The 25,953-nt window shown below is 37.6% G+C and overlaps 2 protein-coding genes across 3 annotated transcripts in view; both read left to right on the forward strand.

Annotated features, from left to right (window-relative positions):
* Window positions 1–25,953, forward strand: part of IPO11 (importin 11) — a 417,607-nt gene that overhangs the window by 226,740 nt on the left and 164,914 nt on the right. Inside the window, exons 27-28 of the mRNA XM_063454060.1 lie at window positions 1,875–1,996; window positions 25,411–25,506. Coding sequence (XP_063310130.1) covers window positions 1,875–1,996; window positions 25,411–25,506 — 218 coding nt within the window. The remainder of the gene's footprint in view (window positions 1–1,874; window positions 1,997–25,410; window positions 25,507–25,953) is intronic.
* On the forward strand, window positions 1,908–16,077 carry LRRC70 (leucine rich repeat containing 70). 2 transcript variants are annotated; one of them, XM_063454057.1, is made up of 2 exons: window positions 1,908–1,996; window positions 13,264–16,077. In XM_063454057.1, the coding sequence occupies exon 2, from the start codon at window positions 13,275–13,277 to the stop codon at window positions 15,147–15,149; it is 1,875 nt and encodes a 624-aa protein (XP_063310127.1). In that variant the 5' UTR covers window positions 1,908–1,996; window positions 13,264–13,274; the 3' UTR covers window positions 15,150–16,077. The 2 variants fall into 2 exon arrangements, with proteins under 2 accessions (XP_063310127.1, XP_063310128.1); XM_063454058.1 differs by lacking the exon at window positions 1,908–1,996 and adding an exon at window positions 10,891–10,977.

Consider the following 25,953-nt stretch of genomic DNA (forward strand, 5'->3'; position numbering starts at 1 on the left):
TGGAGGATAGGTCTAAGGCCAGGAATTTACTGGTCAGGGGAGTTCCAGACACCATCCCCAATGAGGAATTTCCACATTATATAAGAAGACTCATATCTACAGTCCTGCTGCACAAGCAGGCTAAGATGGTTATCCTGGACAGCTACTTCCTCCTCCAGAGGTCACCGAAGGCAACTCCAGAGGCCACACAAGATCAAATTGGTGCGGGACTCTGATAGGGTGGCACTTATGGGTGTAGCCAGGGTGGCCCTGTATGTGTCCTTTGAAGAAAGTCAACTTTGGTTTTACATGGATTTGTCTAGACACACCAGGTGACGGCAGTCTCTCCGACAGACCACTCAACTGCTCCGAGAGCACAAATGGGGCTCTTGCAGGCTCTTGGTGGAGAAAGGTGAAAGCGTCAAGATCCACCCTTCTGAGGCATCTCCTATGCTTCAAGAGATGGGGCTGCCAAACGGGCCCATACAGGCGAGGAATCATCCATTATGGTCCGTGGACAGGATCACACCTTTCGTGTCAAGACGGGCCTCCTTGCAGGCTGGGGATACACCCACCCTACTGGTACTGAAACTGTCAAAGTTCTTTTCTTGCAAGTTTTTATATGTTTATTTGATTTGTTTGCAATTTTTCTTTCCTTTCTATATGGCTCCGCAAGCCGACATCCCATGGGTAACATACTGCTTTTTCTCTGCCTTAACCACGCGTGCCAACAGGCATTTACCCCTTAGTTTATAAGTGTCACGTTATTATGGCTGATAATTTCCCCACAGACAAACACGTTTACGCTATGTTCTCCCATTGTCCATCTGATGGGGGATTGTCCATGAATCGCATGTTATCAGTCTTGACAAAACAATGTTGTAACCATGTTTCATGACAAAAACTGTCATTTGTCAATGCCTATTCATGTACAAGCTAATGCCCGTCAAAAACAAAGAATGTCAAAAAGTGTTTTGTTTTTTTAGCAAATGCATTAGAGTTGTTTTGGTGCCTGGAGAGTCCCTTTAAATCAGTTTGTGCATTCCTGAACCCAAGTTCCCTATCTTTTATAAAATCACGTTGATGACTAGTCGTGACATTGTTCATAGTGAATTCCTGAATGTTATCTATTACAATCCCTTCAAATAATTTCCCAACCACAGATCTTAGGTCCACAGTACTGTCCGGTTAGAGATTCTGAGCTCTTTTTAAATTTGGACACTTTATCTTCTTTTATTAACTTATTTGGTATAATTTCTGAAAGATTAAAAACAGCAGTTTGGATATTACCGCTGCTGAGTATATACCGCCTTGACTTGGTTTACTTTTATTTTATATAATTGCTGTGACAATTGCCCTGTGCCATTCAATAACATGTTTGCTGTAAGTCTGAGGTCAAAAATAGTGTCATAAGACTGGAGAACCCTTTAATAACCAAGAGAGTGGTTGTATTTACAATATCTTAATGAAAGAGTGTATGCGTGCATATGCTTATTTGCATTTTGTCTAAATATCAAACCCTAAACAGGATAGCATTTGAAACTTCACTAGTTTGTGGACTACATTTCCCATAAAACTTTAGTCCACTTAAACCTGACTAGGCGTCATAGAAAATGTAGTCCTTCAAGAATGACTAGCAATGTCCCTTTTCATCCAATGGAATGTGCCAATCCTTTCAGATTTATTTTCTTTTCTTACACGTATACTTGTGTCCATTTTTCTCTGTGTAAGTCCCAGTGCTATCATTCCCTCTTTAACCCTTCTACCGGCCCCCTGTTCACTCCGTAAGGGAAAGCATGGGTGGAAACATTTGTGATAAGGGGACTGGGAACCCTATTTGCACAATGGTTGCAAGATGTGTTTCTGACGCATTTCACTTTCTGAATTATGCGCAGGCGGACCAAATTCTTGGAAACACAATTGAAATGTGGGTGGACCGAATGGATAACATTACTCAGCCAGAAAGAAGAAAACTTTCAGCTTTGGCTCTGCTCTCTTTGCTGCCCTCTGTTAATAGGTAAGAACTGCTTAATGAGTCCTACATTTGTTGATGCTGGTGTGTATAATTAAATCTCGTGCATTTGGTATACATGTATATGTGGTTTTGATCAGTCTAATTTCCACTTGTCAAAGGAAAATTGTGCTTTATTTTTATTTTCTCAATATCTCCTTATTTTCCGTAAATAGGTGCAAACCTTGTAGTTCCTAAAAGGTGCAGTATAGGCAACATAGCCACTACAAGCTGATATGTCGTTTTATGGTGTTCAGGGCCGTCTAACATGGGGCAAATGGAGTAGTTACTTCTGGGGGCCAAAGGCAGCTGCCCCGTGGTCCCTGCTGTCCTCAAGTACTTACTCCCCCCTCCATCCCATGGGTCCCTGGTGTAGTCTGGGACCCGCACACTATGGAGGCCCACCGTGTGGCCATTTAGAAGCAGGGCCCCCTTGCTTTTTGGCAGCATGGGATCACTTCCTCCCAGAGAGAGCCACGCGGAAGAGACCAGGGAGGCAGAGAAGAGGGAGGCTGGGCCTGGATTGCCAGTCTGCAACCCATAACAGCCTCAGCCACCAGTCTGGACACCAGGGAAGCCACCCTTCAAGGTAGGAAACGGAAGGTGGATTTAAAAGTGTAAATTTTGCGTGTGTGTGAATGTGTCAGTATGTCTGTCAGTATAAGTGTGGCAGTATGTCTGTGTGTATATCAGTATGTGTGTCAGTATGTCTGTCAGTGTATGTGTGTCAGTATGCCTGACAGTATATGTGTGTCAGTGTATGCGTCTGTGTGTCAGTATACCTGTCAGTGTGTGTGTGTCAGTATGTCTGTCTGTGTATGCGTCTGTGTGTCAGTATGCCTGTCTGTGTATGCGTCCGTGTGTCAGTATGTCTGTCTGTGTATGTGTCTGTATGACTGTCTGCGTGTCAGTATACCTGTCAGGGTAAGTGTCTGTGTGTGTGTCAGTATGCCTATCAGTGTGTTTGTGTATGTGTGTGTCAGTATGTCTGTAAGTGTGTTTGTGTATGTTGTGTGTCAGTATGTCTGTCAGTGTGTTTGTGTGTTTCAGCATGTCTGTCAGTGTGTTTGTGTATGTGTGTGTCAATATGTCTGTCAGTATATATGTGTGTGTCTGTGAATATGTCAGTGTGTATGTGTCAGTATGTCTGTCCATTATTTATGTCTGTATAAGTATGCATGTGAAAGGTGTGATTGCATGCCAGGGAGTGGGGGCAGGTGGGGGCAGGGTCCAGGGGGCCCAAGAAAATTCTTTGCACATGGTTCTATTAATATTATAGACGACACTGATGGTGTTAGAATGTAGGCATCACTCCCCAGTTCTTTCCCCAGTGAAACTCTTTTTCATCAGTATGACCAAACAAGGGGGTTATCAAACCACACACAGTCACCTGATCAACTGCCGAAATTCAGCTTCCACATTGGCAATATTTTTTTTTTTTTTTTTTTTTATCTGCTGAAGTGCTCAGCCAATGGATGATTTTAAAATATGATTAAATAGATATTGATATTTGCATATGCAAGTGGAACTCACCAGCCAGTAACATGCAGTAAAATTGTTACTGTATGAAATTAATAGAGTGGTAAAACAAAAATGTCTCTCTGCAATAGCGGCTGCTCCTGATTGGCTGGGGCATACACTTTCCATCAATTAGTAGACCATCCATCAGAGGAAAGAATGCTACAACTAAAAGTTGTTTCATGCTAATATATTGAAAATGTATATAATGTTGTATGCATTACTGTATGTACTTTTACTTTTTATTCATTTTCAAGTATACCCAGGACTTGTAAATTATCCAATTGTTCATCTCAATAGTAATAATTGTTTGAGGAAGGCTGAAATGCTTAGCCAATGGCCCTGATATTTGATCAGGTTGTATAATTGTTATCAGTACTATTCTCTGGAAAGGTTGTGGTTTTTTTTTATATTTCATTCTTGACTCCTTGTGAAGAAACACGCTGGTTTGTTCTCTCACATTTTTAGCATGGAGAAGTTTCACTTGTTTTCATAAGCGCTCATTAAACGTCACTTTATTTTAGTAATGATTGCCCTCATTACTTCAAAGCCTAGTTCATATTCCTCTAAGCTGTTTACTGTCATGTCCCAACACAATTAATATCTTCAGTCACCTTCTCATAATAAATGAACACAGTGTTGTTTTAACTTTAATTCTACCATTATAATTTGCAGTCCTCTATGATTTAAATTGCATCAGGAACAAAATCTAAATAAATAGGTTTGCTAGATTCCTGTTTTGTTTTTAATTAAAATGCCTCTTTACATTAACTCCAGCCTGTTCTACTTTAGATTGTACAGAATATGATTTTCATTGGCAAAGCAAACCATATGGTATAATTTGATCACTAGGAAATCTGCAAAAGTAGGAAACTATGGAGTAAATATATATATATATATATTTTTAGATTAAAACACTGTTTCTTTACAAAAGCAAAATTTCTTGCCCTTCAGTCAGGCAAGAGACTTATGGCAAGTAGATTAGACATCAGAACATGTTTCTACATGTTATTTATAGCTTTTTGTTCATTTTGAAATCATTTTTTATTATTATTATTTTTCCATCAGCAATAGTCACTGAGCAACTGTGAGGGTTAAATATTGGGATACATTTTTTTTCCTTTCTTTTTATTTTACTTGTTAGATCTTGAAATGCTAATTTCACCGAAATTTAACATAACATTTTGAGATGAAAATACCGGTAATATTACTCTGGGATTATTTTTTAAACCGGTCTATGAAAAGAAAAAACTGTGTACATGCCAAGACTCAATATTTCAAGTCGTACACAAATATCCTGGCCTTAAAAGTTACTCGATCATGTAGGCCTCTAAAGTCCTTGACAAACTCCGCTGATCTGCGTTTGTACTCGATATGGCTAAATTTTCACTCTGGAGTGACGAGTGAGAATTTCAAACTCTGGTACATACCATAAAGAAACACTAAAGCCAGCAGTTTAATTTTAAATGTAATGTAATGACCATTTCATTTACAAGCACTAAACATGAATGTACTTTTGCTTTTACTGTAATTGCTTACTACAAATCGTTAATTTTGCTATTGCAAGTTTAATTATTGATGGAAAAAAAAAAAAAATAGGTGGAAAGAAAAGTAAATGGTAGAAACACAGATGCCAGTCCCAAAATGCTACGAAAAAACCCGCCTCAGTCTCAGATAAGAGATTGTAATTAAAAAATGATGTTTTTATTCTTCCAATTAAAATGTTATAGTCACATGGGGGGATAAAAAGAACCCAGAACCTCAGGATTAAAGGTTGTTTGTATTCCGTTTGTGTTTCAGAGGTTAAAAAAGTAGTGACATTTTGATATCTTATGTATATTTTTTTGATGCCTCGATATAGCTAACATCACTATTTTATTGACATTATAATTGTGTTTATTATTTCTATTTCGTATATTTGAATTGATTCAATAAAGATTATATTTTACAATCTAGTAAGGTTTGGGATGTTTGTCAATTGGTATTGTATATAGTGTGTGTTTATCTTGCTACAGGGAATGCTATTTGTTTAGAACTCATGCATTTATTTATTAAAAAGCTTTTTACATTAAGGAAATATTATATATGCATAATGTGTGTGTATTCTTGTAATACAAATATAACTATATGAAAATATTAATTTAAGATTACATTGTTTTTAACAATTTACCATGGTGGACTTTTTTTCCTGCTCAATAAATTATGTACCCACTGTTTTCTGAAAATGTTGAAATCATGTTTCTAGTCTAGATTATCAAACATGGCAACAAAGTGTAACACTGTTTTAAATATTCCGATTTTTCAAAGCAAAAATAAAATTAGTATTGATCAAAAAAGTTCAAAAGAAAGTTGTGTCAATAGGAGTCATTTAACTTCTATTGTGTCTAATTTGAAGCAATTTGTAGTAATTATAGGCTTTGGTTATTATGTCTCCACTTTAAAACACTGCCGCATATTCACTCTTTGTGTTTACTGGACGATTCAGAGGCAGATCAATTTATATATTGTAGTGAACATAGTGCATATTTCCTGCTCTGCATAAATTCAGTGAGATGGCAACTCTAAACTAGTTAATATTCATAGCCTGAATTATATTAGCTTTAATCTAATATAAGCTGGCGGGTACAGACAAGATACAGGTGGCTTGGCAAGATTAAAATTGATGCAGCCATTGCAGGCTTATTACATGCACCTGTAGACTTTTAGCTTTTTATATTTTTTTTATATGTTAAATCACAAAATAAATGTCTTGCTTGTTATTGGTAAACTTTTGTATTGAGCTTTCTACTCTTGTATGCAGATACAGCAACAGAAGTAAAGCCAAATAAATAAATTCCGGTATTGTCTCATTACACACCCAGCCCATGTTTGTAACAATAATTAGAGAACCAAGGATTTGGCAGCTATGATTTAGGTATTGTCTTTTACTTTTTAGTACTTTTGTTTCCTGCTTTTCTTTTGTGGGATTGGAAAAAGGCTAATTTGTGCTCTACTGTGGCCAGTCCAAACAACATTTGTCAATTTGGACACTGGTGAGCGAGCAAATCAGCATTCTATTTTGGAATGCAGGAAACAATAAGGGGTTTATTCGCTAAACACTAAATTGTGATCATGGCTGCTATCAGAAACATTGGGGCTCTCAGCCGGCCTCCTCCTAGTAACACGCTCCTAAGTATATACACAGCCATACACCCACACTCAGATACACACTGTCATACACATATATAGTTATATGGCACAGATCCCCAACTCTTTTTCCTCTACTGCCTTCATAATCGGCCACAGCCCTTTGTCCCTGTTCACAGTTAATTACATATTTTAACACATTCCTTTGGCTTGTTTGATTGCTGTATAGAAGCCAGAGACGGGGGATACAGTGAAGTATGATTTCCCTGCCCCTCCAAACATCCTCCCAACTCTGCCGTCCACATGAGAGCAATTAGGGCTTCCCTTTTGCTGTATTGGCTGAGCCCCCCCGATGGTGGCTTTAATTGAGATGTACTGAAGACTGAATAGAAAAGTTTTGTCTGCTATATGAAAAAGGCCACATTGAAGAAACCAGTTATTTATGATATTGGGTAAAAAAATACAATAAAAACTAATTTGGTATTTAGTAAATAAACCCCAATGTAAGCTGTGCCCCTGATCCTACTTGCTAAATTTATTTCATTGGGGAATAAGCCCCATCCCACACTTTTCTATCCTAATCATTATTATTTCTTGAAGCTCAGTATTTGTAATGTACCAGAATATATTAGACCTGAGCAGCAATCCAAAAGTATGGCAGTGTGCTTTACACTATGGTACATGCACTTACAATTTTTTATTTAATAAAATAACAAAATGCTATGCTAAATTATATGTATAGATACAAATCAGTAGGTCTTGAAGGCAATGGAAATGCTTCAGAATAGTCTTTCCTAGACTAGACTATTTACACCCCAAGACAGACCGAATGGTTTGTGTGTCAGTTCTACTGTGCACCCAGATTGGTTTGTGTGTCAGTTCTACTGTGCACCCCGAATTGTTTGTGTGTCAGTTCTACTGTGCACCCCGAATGTTTTGTGTGTCAGTCCTACTGTGCACCCGAATGGTTGTGTGTCAGTTCTACTGTGCACCCCGAATGGTTTGTGTGTCAGTTCTACTGTGCACCCCGAATGGTTTGTGTGTCAGTCCTACTGTGCACCCGAATGGTTGTGTGTCAGTTCTACTGTGCACCCCGAATTGATTATTTGGCCTGCACTCTATAGCCCATTTCTATTGACTAGTAAAGCTTTCAAAAGTCTTCAAAACAAGACATGGTGCTATTTTCTGTGTGTTTTGTATTTTTAAATATATATTCACAAACAGTGCTAACACATTTACTTGTGTACATTTGTGTTCCCATTTTTATTTAATATTTTTAAAATGTTTTCTAATTTTTATTTTAGTGTGTTTGCACATATACTTACATAATAATTGGGATCTCTAGCCAATCTCTTAAAACATAATCTGCATTTCTTTCTTGGCTTGATCTGCAATTTGTGCCATGCAAGTGAAAGAATTTGATGAGCTCTTGTTGCTGAGGGCCTATTTTACTCTTTGTCGGTTTTGAACAAATTTATTTCTAAATCTCAAGACGTTTGCATCTAGAATTTCATTTATCCTGTCTGCAGTGTAGACTGTAATTTACTGATTGATTCTCAGTGCAATCTAGTCAATATATACTTACAATGTTGTTCAAATATGATTGCATTTTATTTTATTTTTTTGTTCTATTTTACCCTGTAACATTTTTAAACATATGATCATCAAGCTATCTTAGTTATGCTAATGGTAAAGCAAGAGCTGTAAGATTTTATTATTAACTTCTGAATGCCAGCATCAGAGACATATTGTATCTCATGCTTCTGTTGAAATAAACTGGTAGCAGGCCATGTATGTCATATGTTAACGTGCGGATCGAAAAAGGGTAGCTCACCCTATGTTCACTGAAAGGGTTAGTGCTACTGTGTATTAACCTTCTGAAGCCAAAATATGTTTACACTTACGTAGGTACACAATTAATGCAAAGCTGTCCTTTTCGGTGATCCTTGCCTTTTTGTGCTTTTTAAATTTAAGATTATAATAAATGTGTCTGTTGATTTTTATTTTTATGTATTTTTTTCTATTTAAAGAAACACTCCATAACAGCACTTTGTAGTGGTTATGGTGCAAGGAGTCGCCCTGCCCTTTTACCCCATTGTAAGAAGTCCAACTTTTTTCTGAGCTAAGTCTGGCAAGACAGGGCATTGTTTATTGCCTGAGAGTAATCCATTTACTCTCTCAGCCAATGAGTTTAGCCTTATACTGCAGAGCTTCGCTCAGGGGATCTAACAGAATCTCCTGCGTAGGAACTAAAACTGCACACTGTAGTGGTTATGGTTATGCTTATGGTGATTCCCTTTGCAAATCTTTGGTTGTTTAAAGGAAAGATCTTTCAAAAAATACTCCAATATTTTTTGAAAGATCTTTCCTTTAAACAACCAAAGATTTGCAAAGGGAATCACCATAAGCAGTACAGCTTATTGTAGTTGTTATGGCACAGGGAATCTATGGGGGAAGCAAGCACTTTGTTTTTTTTTCCAAACTAACAGTGATTTGACAAAAAAAAGAAAAGCAAGACTGTTTCCTAAATGAGTTATACCCACCCCAGTACCTTAACAGTCTGATCAAAGCTCTCAATTGCTCCTTGTCAATTACCTTCCCTGCTTCTTCTTGTCTCAAGTCCCCATCATAACCTTTAGATTGTAAGCTCACAAGCCATGTAGCTTTAGTACTTTGTATAACAGGGCTGTAAATGCTAGAGCTATGCTCATGTGCTTTCATGTCCTTTGCTATTGGTTTGTCTATAGTGGACTGTCTATGTTCACCGATTGTACAGCACTGCAGAATATGTTGGTGCTTTATAAATGCCAGTTATAATAGTAAAAAATAATAGTAAAAAATTAACTTTAAGCACATATATTCTGTTTAAGCCATGTCTGTCTTGAAAAGACAAGTTCAACTAATTTAATTTATTTCTGCTATTGTACTTATTTGCTCACCCACTATCTGGGCTACTGAAACGGGAATTGTGGAAAATTGTCAGAAAAATCGCAACGCTTCTTTTTAAAAAAAAATAAAAAAATGTTCAACTCATAAAAGACCCTGCTATAATTTCCACTACCAGTTTACATCAAATGTGTGTAGAGGTTACACTGCTCTTGTAACATGTACTATAAGAACGCATGAAAGAAAAATTGAAATTGTATATAAATGTAAGATCTCTTATAGATTTACTTCTGTGTGTGATATAGTTTATACAAACAAACTTGGTACCAGATATGACAAAAGAAATAACAAAAAAAGGCTGCGCCAGGGGAAATCAATATATAAACGACAATTAGTCCAAGTAAAAGAGAAAGTCTTATCTAGAATATGCTCCTATGGAGAATGGGAAATCTGTAGATCCACGGTCAGGGGAAAGTTCCTCGCTGATCTCCTGATTTTACCCAGTGAGCACTATTGGTTGTTCCTCTTTTATCTTTGAGCGTGGAACATATCACTGACGGAGGAAATTTTCCCTATATCCCATAAGCGGGGATTGTACCGCTGTACGCCTTCAACACTAGAGCGAGTTATAGCTCTTATAAATGTGAGTTTTATACCAGCTTTTAATTTTTTATCTACCTCACTATCAGACGTATTGCACTATCCTGTTTTGTATCTGCTTTTTCCACATACGAGTGAATTCCTAAGAAGGAGATCAGTGAGGAACTTTCCCCTGACCGTGGATCTACATATTTCCCATTCTCCATAGGAGCATATTCTAAATAAGACTTTCTCTTTTACTTGGACTAATTGTCGTTTATATATTGATTTCCCCTGGCGCAGCCTTTTTTTGTTATTTCTTTTGTCTTATCTTTTAAGGGTATTTGAGGGATTCCCTTATAGGGTTGCTGCCTTTTTGTTAATTAGCGCTTACTCTCTCTCTTTGTTGGTACCAGATATACTTTTTTTTTTCCCTTTTACTTTTTGGTTATAATTATAATTTTTTTCTTTGCCACTTACTTTTTTATTTTACCCTGAGGTTGCACTGGAGGGCCTTCATCATTTTCTTTTCTAAAGGAAATAGCAGAATTATTGTTGAAGTAAAAATCTGTCCTTAAGGGGTTAAAGTTTGTGAGAAATATGTTGCAGTGATTTTGTTTTTAAGAACAATAGCTCACAAGAGATATAATCGCTTCCTGGCTTACTTTTCCTGTATCCATAGTAACATTTTGTATCCTGTCCATGTCAGGGAGCCAATGGGAAGCTATGAGTTTCCTGATTTCCTACTCAGTCTAAAAAGTGCGTCCACTTTTCGAGTACTCTGTCCTCACGGACCCACGGACGATACACATGCTTCTAAATCCTAAAAAAGAAAAAAAGGCAGCAGGCATATATTTAAAATGAACACCTGTCTTTGGGTAAGATCATTTAATGTCACTTTTTATTAAGTGACCAATTTTTTTTGCAGACATGGTTACAAAGTGTGGGTGGCTGGCTGTTTGAATTTTAGTCTGTTGTAAAACAGTCCCCTGTAGAAAAAAAGAGTGATTACAGGTTGCTGGTGCAAGAACTGCTATGCTTTCTGATGAGTGAATTGTGAAATACCTAAGTGAATGAATACATTTAGATATTGGAAAACATAGGTAGCTCACTATTGATCATATCTCCTACTTGCCTATTACATAATGGAAAAGTGGCATTTATTTTAGACACTGCCATTCATATACAGGCACTTACATGTCATTGATGGCATACTGCGTCTGAGTCCACAGGATTCCTTTTCAACTCCCCGTTATCATTTCCATTTTTTTTGAGTTGCATTCATTAAATATCTCTCTCTCTCTCTCTCTCTCTCTCTCTCTCTCTCTATATATATATATATATATATATATATATATATATATATATATATATATATATATATATATATATATATATATGTGTGTGTGTGTATTTATCTTTTATTCTTCTCTAACCTTTTTATGAATAGTTATTTCTGCTCACCCTATATATTTTCTACTATTGTGATTGTTTTTCTCTGACTATTAAAGAAGTTCTGTCACTTTTGGGTTTGTTTACATTTTCACATTGTGTGCGACAGCCTGGAAAATGAAGCTAAAGGTAAATAGATTCACCTGAAGCTCTCCATGGTGTGCGCCACCATCTTCTTTTTTTTCTTAAAGCAACCAATTTGTGCAATGTTGCTAATGATGACTGTGGGAATTGACACACATCGAAGGAGGATGCTTCACCTTTTGTCAATTTGGACTTGACCCATAAGACAAAGTCATTTCAACTTTGACTTGTGATGCCTTTTAATTGCTTTGAAATGTAATTGAATTTTCACTGCAGTCAACACAAGTATTTTATAAAGATTTTACCTTTATGAAATACTCATAAAATGAACAGAGATGACCGTTGCTTTAACCCCTTAAGGACCAAACTTCTGAAATAAAAGGGAATCATGACATGTCACACATGTCATGTGTCCTTAAGGGGTTAAAAGCTTACACTCACAACGTGCTCCCTACTTTAATGACACTCAACGTTATAAACATGGGCTTGGCGATGGCCACACATGTGCCCTATACAAACAACATATATGAGGTTGTGAAGCGCACACAATGTTTCTAGTTACTTCCTGCAGTAAAATGTCTACATAACATAACAAAGAAATATCATGCAGTATGCATATACGGGGATAAAAAGGGCAAAGGTATTTGGAAAACTCACAATCTATAGAGCCTTGTAATTGGCTCTAAACTGTGGAGGTATCAAACAAAGGCTTGAAGATGCACTTTGCTTCTTGTAAGTATAGGTCCTAAGAGCAACTTGAGGGTAGCAACATAAGATATAAGGAACCAAAATAATTAAATTACATTTATTTGTATATACTTTTAACAGAATAGAATAAAGCAAGATATAGCAGCACAATGCGTTTTAACTGTTACACAGTCTTCTTCAGGTGCGTATATACAGCAGACTAAAGATATGGTGTATATATAACCTTTCTAATAACCTAAATGAGAATCTCACCCAACTTTAATTTTTAAATAACCTCCATTCCATACATGGGAACTGGAAGTTAGCCAATCTCAAGATGGTGGTTACTCTTTATTATGTTTTTTTCTTTTTTTTTGGTTCAAAGTATATACTAATAAAATGTAATTTGATTTTAATAAACGTATTAATAGATTCTAGTTTTAATTTCTTACACAATAACTGAACTCTTTATCTAATGATGCATGTTAGGGAATTAACATTTGCCAATCACTATTCTAAAATGTTCAACGCCATCTATAGCTTAACAATCTATTTAAAATGCAAAACCAAAAAAAGTCCTTCTAGTCAACCCGCTTTGCATGCTCCTCAGCTGACCTACCCCATTTTCATAGCACTCTACATTACATAATTTGCAAAACTTTTATTTGGATCCCATTCTGATTTTAACGCACCCATATTTTGTGAGTTTTTTTTCTGTCACTAGTATGGCTGCCACCCTGCATTTATTAAGTCAGATATATTAATAGGACAGGTAGGTATACAGCTTCAAGTAGGCATAACCTTTTATCTTCTATAATGCACACAATTTGTAAACATTTTTTAGTAATAGATTCTGTCAGAACATGTAACTTCCCTTTCTTTTTCATTTCATTTCAAAATGTTTTTTTTTTCTCTTGACTGTTTCTTTTGCTTTTTGATAGCCTGAACAATTATGAACACCAGACACAGAGACGTGCAAGGATCTCAGTGTTGTCTTAACGTACTGCAGTTATCTCTGCGAGGCTTTTTTCTACTGTTACTACTATACAAGCACATACTTTGTTGTCCATCAGTGTGCCCAAGATGCACAGGAAGACAAGTTAATTGCCGTGATGTGGGTCTAACCACCGTGCCGATGAACCTACCTGAAAATACAACACTTATTAACTTGAGTGGCAATAACATCACACACATATCTCGTAATGAATTTGTAAAGCTTCCGAAACTAGCGGTGCTGTATTTGGAAAAGGCCAATGTTTGTTGCGTGCAGCCCAAAACATTTGCATCATTGAAGAATTTGTATTATTTGTATCTAAATGACAACTCAATCAAACACCTACCTCCAAGTGTGTTTGAGGGACTTTTACAACTAAACCTTTTACACCTGCAGAACAATCAGATTGGGATACTGCATCAAGGTTTGTTTGATCAACTTAAATCTGTCCGTTACTTAAGTCTTCAGAGAAACCTCTTAAGTGTTCTTGGGAATCATACATTTTTTGGTTTGATCAGCCTTCGAACATTAAATTTATCCAACAATAATATTTCTCAGATTTCTGTTTCTGCATTCCGGTACCTTGAAGACCTTGAAAGTCTCTACCTTGAAGGTAATCAATTGATGCAAGTGCCATCTGAAGCACTAGGGATACTTAAACATCTCAAAAGGCTTTCACTGTCAAATAACCCTCTCAAATCTCTCCATAGTTTGGCTTTTAAGGGACTTGATTCTTTGCAGCATTTATTTTTAGCGAATTCAAATATTCAGACAATTTATGAGAAAGCATTTTATAGTCTAAGCAATCTTAAACATTTAATTTTATGCAATAACAAACTGGATACCCTTAACTGGAATACTTTCACTTACCTGAACCATTTAATAGACTTACAGCTAGACAGAAACAACATAAGTTCTGTATCAGAGAATGCATTTGAAGAAATGGGGGCTTCCTTAAAGGTCCTCAACTTGGCCTTCAACAATCTGACATTTTTACAACCGAAAGTACTCCAGCCTTTGATCTCCTTAACCCATTTTCAAGCAAATTATAATCCGTGGGATTGTGGATGTGATTTTCTAGAGATTAGAAACTTTCTGCTGTCATCTTCATTTACGTTTAGCATCCATTGTCAGAACCCATCTCGTTTGCGTGGAAGGCCTATGCGTCATATTATTCTGTCTGAATTCCAGGACTGCTTGACCACAAATACATTCCACCAGGCAAACCAGCAAGCAGATGTTGTGACCACTGTATCATTTTATAGCCATATAAAAAGTGCCACATATAGGACTTGGTCTGATACAAGCTCACAGAGTGCTGATGACATTTTGACAACTACTGTATCCACACTAAGTGAAATAAACACTCACATTTTGCCAATTAATACAACAGAACTTGCATTTCCCCATGGGGAAATACCAGAAAACCTTGCACCGGTAAATTTGACGAGAGATGCTGACAGTCATTTTCCACCCTCTGTAATAACAGTGTCTCTGAAACCCTTAGTGATATGCCAACAGGAGTTGGAAAGTGTTAACCAGTCTTTTCACATCTTACTGTCTTTCTTTTTGTTATCTTGTGTTGTGATTGTTTTTCTTAGTGTCAGAATCATGCAGCTGAGGCGGAAAATTATAACTCCAGAAAATCCTGCAGACAATGTATTGGAGTATTACAGCTGCTATCAGTCTGGCAGATATCAAATGGCTGATCCCATTAGGATCGCAACACCAAACCCTGCACTGAGTTCAGAAATTGACCTAATTAGACCACTTAAAAATTCCACTCCTGATAATCAGACCCAGGTCATCTTGTTTGAGCACTCTGTTCTCTGAGTTAAAGGCTTACTCCAAAACAATAAAGTAATGCAAAAGAAGATGCAATCCTGTGCCGACACATTGTACAATAGTCCTCTGGTGATATAATTCCCCTTCACTGCAGTGGGTGGAATGCCAGTGAAGATGAGCTGCAAAGGAGGACTTGGGCAGCACAGAGGGGGAAGGAGGCTTGCTGACATTAGTCACCCGCCAACAGCTTGCTATGCATGCTGACAACAAATGCCAAATATGCAGAAAATTGACATTAACCAGCCCAGAACTCTCATTCCTGGTTGTTTAATTATTCTGCCAGAAGTGAGGTCACTTCCCTGGCAGCAAAGGGCTTTAACTTTTAGTTTGAAATGCTGAACATAGACTCCAGGCACCATGACCACTTCAAATTAATGAAGTGCTCATGGTTCTTGTAGTACCTCTTTTAAGATGACGTGTATTTCAGTGTTTGTTGGGTAGAAATCTTGCAATCGTTTTTGCTTTGGTAAATACAAATTTAATAATTTTTACAAAAACTGGCAATTTTTTCTTTAATTTTAAGAGATGAATTAAGGTTCCCTGGAGCATTTCATGTGCATAGTAGATGGAATAAATTGAATATGTTGGTAAAGGGAGGTGGGGAATAGATTGAAGGTGTTGGTGGGGCAAACTGTTTAAATCTGTGTTTGTGTGACCTGAATTAACTAATGTCATACTATTTCTGCTGTAAAATACAGAATTACTCGAATAATTACAGTAAACCCTGCCCAGATATTTTGTGGCTGTCCAATCACAGACTCCCAATGCAGCTCAATGGGATGTCTTTGCAATGCAGTTGCTCTGGGCAATTTCTTGTCTCTTGAATTTAGCTCCACTAAGGTAACCAAACCAGGAAGTAACAGGGCCTGTTGTCTGATTGGCAGCCTGGGGGTTTAACAAGGTTTAAAAAAAAAAAAAAAAAAAAGTGTAAATTTTTATTGAAATCTGCACTTTTTGTAAGCAGGAAAAACAATGACACACTTTTTCACACATAAAGCGCTTCAGTAAGCTAAAGTGATTTTGTTATCTGCAATGTCCCTTTAAGGTAAAGTGTAAAGATTACTACATTTGTATGAAATATTTTAATGCAAAATTATTCTAAATATATCTGTACAATATAACTGCAAACTGACAGCTATGTTTGTTACACCATATGCTAGCATTGGTTTGACTTATGGCTGGTTTTATTGACACCTGTCAAAAATAGCTAAGCACTCAAAATAGCCTCTAGCTCTGGTAACGTCACAGAAAGGATATAATGTGTGCTTGCTGTCATTGATTTCTCCTTGGTAGGAACATGCCACTTAACTCGAACCCTGACAGTTTTTGCATGAGGACCATCGAAGACATTCTTCTCAAAATCCAGCTATAAGAACAGCCCCTTGGTAGGACTATATTGACCTGAAACTGTAGGCAAATGACCAAGGCACATGTGCACCATCTAATATTTATTAGACTCCATTTTCTTTGTGAATTCTGAGAATATTGTTTACACCTGAGATTTAGACTCAAGTTGCAGGACTTATGGTATCCCAGACCCTGTCTGAATTGGCTGGAAAAGACCACATAAATTATACTTGTACTACAAAATGTTTGGGTTGTTATAAACACCTGCCTCCAAGCCATCCTGATTTTTCACGATTTTGGGTATGTACTGACTTTATTTCCCGGTGTCCTGCTTTTGACTTGTGCTGCACTCTAAACAGTAGTGGAGAATACCCCTTGTGGGCTGGCCTGCTTGATTGACAGGCAGCCTGGTGTATTCATCTACCAGTAATTTCCAGTGGAGCTGCTCCTTTGTGTACACACACATATTTATATTACTTGTAATTCTACAGTTTTTGTTTTTGTTTTAGTAAAATATGATTAAGTGGGCATTTTTAAGTGGGCATTTTTTGTGTGTATGTATATACATATATATAGAGACTCATTTTCATCTCTAGTACAGCCTGAATTCTTTACAGCATTCCAACCGTGCTTAGTTGTTTTTAAAGGCATGGTTGCGCTGCTCATCGTACAAACAGTGCACTACATTGAAAATATCTAGTATGACAAGACAGGGGCTCCATATCGGAATTGTTTTTCCATATCTATGATGTTTAAGTGGTGTATGTATATATGTAAAACATACAAAATTAACCACTAGAAGCAGAAGTATAGCAAACCTACTAAATATGAAATATAAGATACACCTAAAAAATCAGGACAGAGAAAAAATTCATAGGGCAACACTATAAAATCAAAGATGTGGCCCCTCTAAGTAAATATTGCACTCACAAGATGTTGGAATGTTAAAAGCCCATCAGAATGTCTTTCAATATTCAGCCACCAGCGTCCTCAGCATCCCAGGGTACATGTTAAAGGAGAAAAAACTGGACATAGTACAGTAATGCTTAAATCTTAAATGATTTAAGCATTACTGTACTATGTCCAGTTTTTTTTCCCCTTTAACATCTTCAATAAAGGTAATCACTTCCCTTATAAATCAGGTAATAACAAGAGGGTTCCTCAAAGGTCCTCAAAATGCAAATATGAACTATAAGATACACCTAAAAAATCAGGACAGAGAAAAAATTCATAGGGCAACACTATAAAATCAAAGATGTTGCCCCTCTAAGTAAATATTGCACTCACAAGATGTTGGAATGTTAAAAGCCCATCAGAATGTCTTTCAATATTCAGCCACCAGCGTCCTCAGCATCCCAGGGTACATGTTAAAGGAGAAAAAAAACTGGACATAGTACAGTAATGCTTAAATCTTAAATGATTTAAATCATGGCTGTATAGTGCCCATTGCCTTAAGTTTCTACTTGATATCAGCTCGATTAAACCACCATGCAGGGTCAGTCTACTCTCTCTGAACTGTAAGCTTGACTGACACTGCTTTCTAGGGAACTATTTTTTACTTGCAATTTTCATCGAAGGGAAGATGCATAAAAGTGGCAGCTGTCAGAAGACTGGCATTTATCTCCGAGGCACAACCAAGTCCCCGTTCAGCTTCGTTTGGGATAACTTGATTTGACTCTGTTTATTTGTGCATGGATTCAGTTCAAAGCACTGGAACTTGCTGTGTCCTGTTAATGCTGTGTTCATTTGGTAAGAGGCATGCTTAAACCCCATGTTGTTGTGTCAATGTTTGCATAAGGTTCACGCAAGCCTAAATAAATATTTCACGGATGTCTGCTCTTCTTGGATGTTAATTTTTTTGTAATCAAGTCAATAAACAATAAAAGGAAACACTGGATAGAGAAGGATTGTCATGAAAATGGTTTTGATGCTGAAATGACCACACGTTATTTATAAGCCATCGTAGGAATCTGGTCTTTAATTTAATAATTATTTTCCTAAAGAATTAGTGACATAAGGTCTGATGACAATTAAAGAATATAACTAGACCTATTTAGTAAAAAAAAAAAAAAAAGTAAATTTTAAAACACAATCTATATCCTTTCAAAACTCGCTGAAATTGTTATATTAAAACTAGTTTTGAGTTGGCAGTTGTCCTTTAATGCGTAAAAAGCTTGCAAAAAGGCCTGCAATATATTAGATTACCAGATATTGTAGAACTACAGCTTCAATGACGCTTTGTCATTCTAAAGTCATGCAAAGCATCAAGGGAGTTGTAGTTTTATAACATCTGGAGATCTACCTCTAGGACACCTCTGGTTTAAAATTAAATGCTTAAAGCATTTAACCAATTAGGTAATGCTCAATATTAACTTATCAGAGCACTCTTGTTGGTTGGCTTAAACCAACCAGAGCACTCTGAGTCAAATTGTAGGGCATGGAAAGGCTTTATAAGCCTTTCCCCGCCCTGCGCAGCTCAGTCTGCGCGGTGCCCTTCCTGGGTGAAGATTAATTATTTTTTTTAGCAAAGGTTTTTTTTTTTTTACGGCTTGTACTTTTTTGCCCTCAGGTCATAGGTGGGAGCCGGCAGGGAGGACGATAGGGGCCCCTCCCCTCATTATCTTTTAGGGCCTCCACCCGCCGCTCATGGGTGGAGGCTGAGGGGGGACAATAGGTCCCCTACATTGTCTTTTAGGACGCCACCTGCCATATTTAGTTTTATTTACACCTTTGTCTAGGATCCAGTGATCACCAGTCAGTGTGGTTTAATATAAAAAAAAAAGTGACTGAGTCACACCACTGAAAAACAAAAGTTTTAGACTTTAGAAAAATAGACTTTTCTAAAATTAGAATAAGTGTAAAGGAGTCCTCATCAGACTGGAGCAGTTTAAATGGAGTCCAGGAGAAATGGGATTATTTAAAAGTTGCATTAATGAAAGCAACAGAAAATTCAATTAAGCTTGTCAAGAAGAGCAGAAAAAATAAGAAACCACTGTGGTACTCTGCAGAAGTGGACAAAATCGTAAAAAGCTAAATGTTTTCATTTAGTAATTATAAAAAAAAAAAAAAAAAGTGAGGAAGATAGACAGATCTATAAGACTAGGCAGAAAGCGGCAAAACAAGTTATAAGAGCCTCCAAAGCACACACAGAAGAGAAAATAGCACAGTCAGTAAAAAAAAAAAAGGGGGGGGATTTAGCATTTTTTAGATACGTAAATGAGAAAAGGAAAGTAAAACAAGGATTAGTTATACAAAATAAGTAAGCTATGTAGAAGAGGTAAAAGGTCTAGCTGACTGCCTCAATGAATATTTTTGTTCAGTATTTACAGCTGAAAATGAAGGAGAGGGACTTCTGTTACGAAAAAGGACAAATGCGTCATTTGTTACACGTGAGTTTACAGAGGAAGAGGTTCTATTTCAACTGTCAAAAGTAAAGACAAATCAGTAGATGGGTCCTGATGGGATACACCCAAAGTTTTTTTTAAAATAAATTGGTGGAGTACTAGCAAAACCATTTGCAGATGTATTTAACCAATCATTGTTAACCGGGGAAGTCACTGAAGTCTGGAAATGTACCCATTCACAAGAAAGGTAGTTGGGAGGAGTCGGGCAACTATAGGCCAGTAAGCCTTACTTCAGTAGTGGGGAAAGTGATGGAAACCATGTTAAAGGTGAACATCAAAAACCATATGGATTAGAGACAACATGGGTTTACTTAAGGGAGATCATGCCAAACTAATCACATTGATTTTTTTTTTTTTTTTTTTAATTCTTTATTTTTGGTGTGCATAAGAGTAGTTACAAGCTTTGGTGCGCCACAACAGCAACATCAAGGTACAAAATTGAACATTGCATTACAGGTTGTGGTGAAAGATTGTCAGGCACAATTTTAGTTAAAGTAATATGTTAGCAATCATTTAGGTTCTCGAGTAGCTTGAGCTTTTAAGCATGCAATGTAGCTAACATGTATAAACAAGTTTGACTCAGTAGCTTAAAGTAAGTATTAGTAGTATGAACACGCTGAAACTACGCTTGCCTGTGCTTAAGAGAGGGACATGCATTACATACATCAAAATCTGGGCTAATTAATCTTACACCCCCTCCTTGTAAAATTATATGTCTAGCTAGGTACACAGATGAGTGAGATCAATGACATCAAGCTTATATGTTTAGTAGATGGTATACTATGCTGAGTAGTTTAAAGTTCAAGCACATTGTTAACCGATGTGGTCCTGCAAGTGGTGGGGCATCAGCAGTATTCCACCCCGGCTAGTCTGGATTTCTTGGATAGGTGTATGCAGCATAGGGTTGTCCGGTGTGATTGCGGTGGACATGGGAGCCCAGAGCGAGCTATGCCAGTGACAGTCAGTACCGGATCTCTCCATGAGTGGTAAGATGGCAGTCTGTCCCCTATACAAAAGGGTGTCGCAGTCCAGAGCTATTCAGGAGGAGTAGAAGTAAAAAAGATAAGGTGTAAGGAGAAAAAAAAACAAGAAAGTCAAAAGTATAACCACCGTTGTTCACATTGATTTTTTTGATTGGGTAACTAAAATAATAGATCAAGTTTGTGCAGTAGACATTGCTTTCCTACATTTCAGTAAGGCTTTTGACCCTGTTGCAAATAGAAGGCTCCTCAATAAACATGCAATCTTAAGGTTTGGATTCCAATTTTGTTGAATGGGTTAGGCAGTGGCTGAATGACAGGCAATAGAGGGTTGTAGTCAATGGAGTATATTCGAAGCAAGGTCTAGTTATCATTGGGCTACCTCAGGGATCTGTAATTGGACCCATTCTCTTTAGTATTTATATTATTAATATTGCAGAAGGTTGTGATGGTACGGTATGTCTTTGCTGATGATACTAACATTTATATGTTCCAGGAGGGATAAGCCAAATGGCTAATGATTTAGGTAAATTACAAAAATGGTCAGAGCAGTGGCAACTGACATTTAATGTGGATAAGTGCAAGACAATGCATCTTGGGCATAAAAACCCAAGGGCAGAGGACAGAATATTTGATAGAGTCCTAACCTCAACATCTGAGGAAAGGTATTTAGTAGTAATTATTTCAGATGACTTAAAGGTAGGCAGACAATGTAATAGAGCAGCTAGAAATGCTAGCAGAATGCTTGGTTGTATAGGGAGAGGTATTAGCAGTAGAAAGAGAGAAGTGCTCATGCCATTGTACAGAACACTTGTGAGACCTCACTAGGAGTATTGTATGCAGTACTGGAGACCGTATCTTAAGATGGATATTGCTACTTTGTAAAGAGTTTAGAGAAGGGTTACTAAACTGGTTCATGGATTTTTTTTTTTTTTTTACATATTACAAGGAGGGAGCTGCGAGCTGATAGCTCCCTCCTTGTGATAAACAGAATGAATGAACACCGACATTTGGTGTTTGTTTGTTCGTCTGAAATTTCTATTAATTAATTCATTAGTTTTTATGACGAATGAATGAATACACAAAATTCGCTATAAATTTTGGACAATAATGAATGCCAATAAACCAAGTCTTTAACTGGGCATGAGCGGGAATTTAATTGCGCTATCTAGTGTACCACAGGGCCTACATCAGCCCACACAAAGATGACGGTGCCCAGGTCCTCATTAGCCCACACAAAGATGGCGATGCGCAGGATCTAAGGGGCACAATTAAAGGTAGTGGAGTTGTGAGGGGGTTTAAAAATACACAACGGATGCGGCCATGACAGGCTTTAAGTGTATTAATCTGACAAGTGATTAAATCCTACTCTTCAGCTTTAGGGACACACCAGGGGAAGTGGTTAAAAAACAGCTCTTTCTTTGAAATGTAGTTTAGCCCCACATGCAGTTCCATTAATTAGAATTATTGATTGGAACTGCTGAATAAACAAATTGTGAACAGTGCACACTGGCTATCATTTTTTGCAAGCCCTGTTCCCAGTTTTGTGAACATGACTCTGCGCACAGCATTCCTACATCTTCAGCTAGGAGGAGGCATTCACTGTGCACAACCACATGTTGGACATATTTGAATGTCAAATGAGGAAATATGTTATTTTTATTGCAAATGTTATGAATTTTTGCAATTATTGGCAACTGTGTGCAGGGGCACACTGACGTGTTGACAGGTTACCTCCTTGCACCATAACCTATGCAGTGAGCAAGCTTTACAAGTATTAAGAAACCTATAGCTTGAGTTGTACATGCCGAGCAGCTCTTAAATGTTTTGACAAAGCATACCAATAAGGACACATGGTCACTGTGACCGGCCACATTTCCGCAGGTCCCCTTGGTAACAATGCATAAATCATGTTCTAAATTTAGCAGCTATTAAAACTTTTCTTTGTTAACTGTATATATCCTTTGTTGAACCTTTCTCCAGCGAGACAGAGGGGGTTTAAAATCTGCTGCAAACGTCTTTCTTGCATGTGAGTGATATGCTTTCTACCAGTGGATACTGGATGGATAAGGTAAAGTATCCTCCAGCTCCTGGGTGACACTGCAAAAGGGAGAATGGAAGGAGTTGGTTATTTTGTATTTACAGTATATATACAAGTCCTGTTTTCTAATGTTGGGAAGGATTTTTACTTTAAGTTCATCTAATGCTCTTCTGTGCTGGTCAGACCTGTTTATATCCCTTCTGCCAAAAATCTGCTCTTCATCGAGGCACTTAAAATCCTAACACTTAAACTCTTTCCATGCCTGAATGACCCAACACATTGACTTACAACATTGGCCAAACTAGCTGAATGCCGAAAGACTCAAGTGCAGTAAGACAAGAACAGCCTTATATTGTCTATTGCTGATATGCTCTGTGCCTTTTTCATTCTTTTCATTACTGTACAGGGAACTCCTTTATTCATGGTTTACTGACTTCAGTGTCATTAGGGGCTCCATTCTACTTGAGCATAGCAGTTCTGCTACAGTAAACAATTTATTTTGAGCAGTTGCCCACGGCCTATTTTATAACATGTGCCCGTGCTTCCCAAATTTGTCAGGTATTAAGTCAGGACAGGGGTGAGTGGGCCTACAGAGGGTCGTGCCAGTGATGTGGTATATGCCCCCAGAATGGAGACTGTAAAATAAAAAAGAAAAGTGTGCTGTACTGGCTTGACAGCACACCCGGCTGACTGGCATCCTTCCAGGAAAGCCTTGCTCAAGGTTGCACATGTTCATAGGTTTTGTGGAGCGGACTGAGCATGGGCTGGCCCTTAATGCGCTTAGCGCAGAATGAGTGCATCTAATGAAACAGTACATTGGGAACAAACTGGGTTGGCATTGCTGGACCCTCAATTCTGGGATAGATGGGAGGCATATGTGTATATTAGGTCCAAATTTAGAAATTAAGAAAAAACTACAGACTGTTCTACAACTACAGATGGTGCACATCATAATTACTGTCTGACTAAACATGTAGTAGAAGCCAGAGATATCCTTGCAGATTAAAATCGGATCAAAAGGTAGTGTTGCACATAGGTAATTTGCAAAAAACTGCTGCCACTCCGAAGCACCATGGAAGGGCTTGACACTGACTGCCAAAACGTTGTATGTGATTATGCTCTATTGATCCTAATAAACTTTTCCTGTATTGCACCACACCGTGATGCCTTTGGAGTAAGTGATCTTTCAGATTAAGAGATAGGGACTCCTAATGAAGTAAAATAAAACAACTGTAATAAATGAAGATATCAGACTGTTTGGAATAGGCAGGTGATGAACCTTTGTTGCAGAAGATTTTGTCATGATCGTAAACTGTCTTTGACTATACCGAACTTCCCACTTGTCAATATAGGCTGACTCCATGCGTGTGTAGTGAACACTAGAACCAGACAAGCTAGTACTTGGCCTGAATGATGCATGAATGGCATGAATCATGGCATACTGTTGAGGATTGGTAACGATTATCGATCAAGAGATCAGAACAGACTGCTCAAGACCAGTAACTATAATAGATTATATAACTTATCTCCCAATATTTCAAATAGGCAAAGAGGGACACTTTACTTTTAGGGGTGTGAGTGGGGATGTGGCCAGTGCTGGGGCTTTTCTGTGAAATTGTAGGTAACATACTAATAACAATTAATGTGATGAAAATAGAATTTAGAACAAGAACAATGTATACTGACACACACACATTTGTTATAGTTTAAAGAAACATTACTGTAAGTATTATTGTTGTGGATCTCTGTTATATATTCAAACACACCAACAATATGGAGCTCATAAAAAAGAGAGACCGTAGGATAGAAAAGAGAGAGATTTGGGTTCAAATAGGGACTGTTCCTCTTAAATAGCCTCACTTGTGAGGTTTGCCATAAACAGGGCAGGTGGGTCTGGCTCAGTAACTATATGAGATCTAGAGATCTTGCATTGGCGAGTAACTTTTAAGACTTGGCTAACTTTTAGTACTTGAAATCTTAAATCCTGCATACTGATAGCACAAGTAACATTGATATAGAGGCAGGCAACCTTCGGAACTCCACAATTTGTGGTCTACTTTTCCCTTGATTCTTTGCCAGGATTGTGACTATAAGAACATTATGGGAGATGTAGTCCACAACATCTGGACTGCCGAAGGTGGTCTACCCCTTATTTAGGTGATAACACTGAAAATAATTTATGCATCCGTTTTGTATTGTTTGTACTCTTCCTAGAAAAACAAAACACTTTTATTTGGATATTAAAGCTCACCTCTAGTTGTTCTAGTTCTGTGTAAAGGAGGTCTGAGCACAATGGGATATGTTATCTGCAAAAATCTCACTACCAGAACCAACCATTGCAATGATAGATGTGTGTTTATGCTCTGAAACCGTTGTGATATGCACGTATGGAAAACTATCACTTGCAATGTATTTTTTGTTTCAGTGTGGTTTATGGTCAAGTATATTTTACATTTAATAACTTCTTATTTTTACAGCGTTATCCAGGATAAATTCTGTGGGATCATAAATATTTGTGTGGAAAGTCTTCATGATGTCATGACAGAAGATCCTGAAACAAGCACCTACAAGGAGTAAGTGCCAAAATTTTACATTTATTGGAATGTTACTAAATTCTCATATTGCTCTATTTTTGCACTAATGCTTGTAATGCTGCTATAACGAAAACCTCACTGCGCAGTATCAGCTTAAGTGGAAATATTCACTAATGTATTAACACAAAATTGCAACATTCAACAAGGAAACTGGTTCTACCCTGAGAGAGTACCCTGGCAGATTTAAGACTTGGTATTAACCTGGGTTATCCTATGCACTGTACATGCCCACCCCTCCTCCATACTCCAAGTGCCTTTCAACTCCACCGTCACTGCCCACTACTTCCTTAAAGCATTATATCACCATCAGCTCCACCACGCAGGCTCGCTGCCTAGGTGTTCTCTTTGACTCCGACCTCTCCTTCAAGCCTCATGTTCTATTTATCGCCAAATCCTGTCATTTCCATCTCAAAAACATTGCGCGCA

Source organism: Pelobates fuscus, chromosome 5 (genome assembly GCF_036172605.1).
Source record: "Pelobates fuscus isolate aPelFus1 chromosome 5, aPelFus1.pri, whole genome shotgun sequence".
Lineage (NCBI taxonomy): Eukaryota > Metazoa > Chordata > Amphibia > Anura > Pelobatidae > Pelobates > Pelobates fuscus.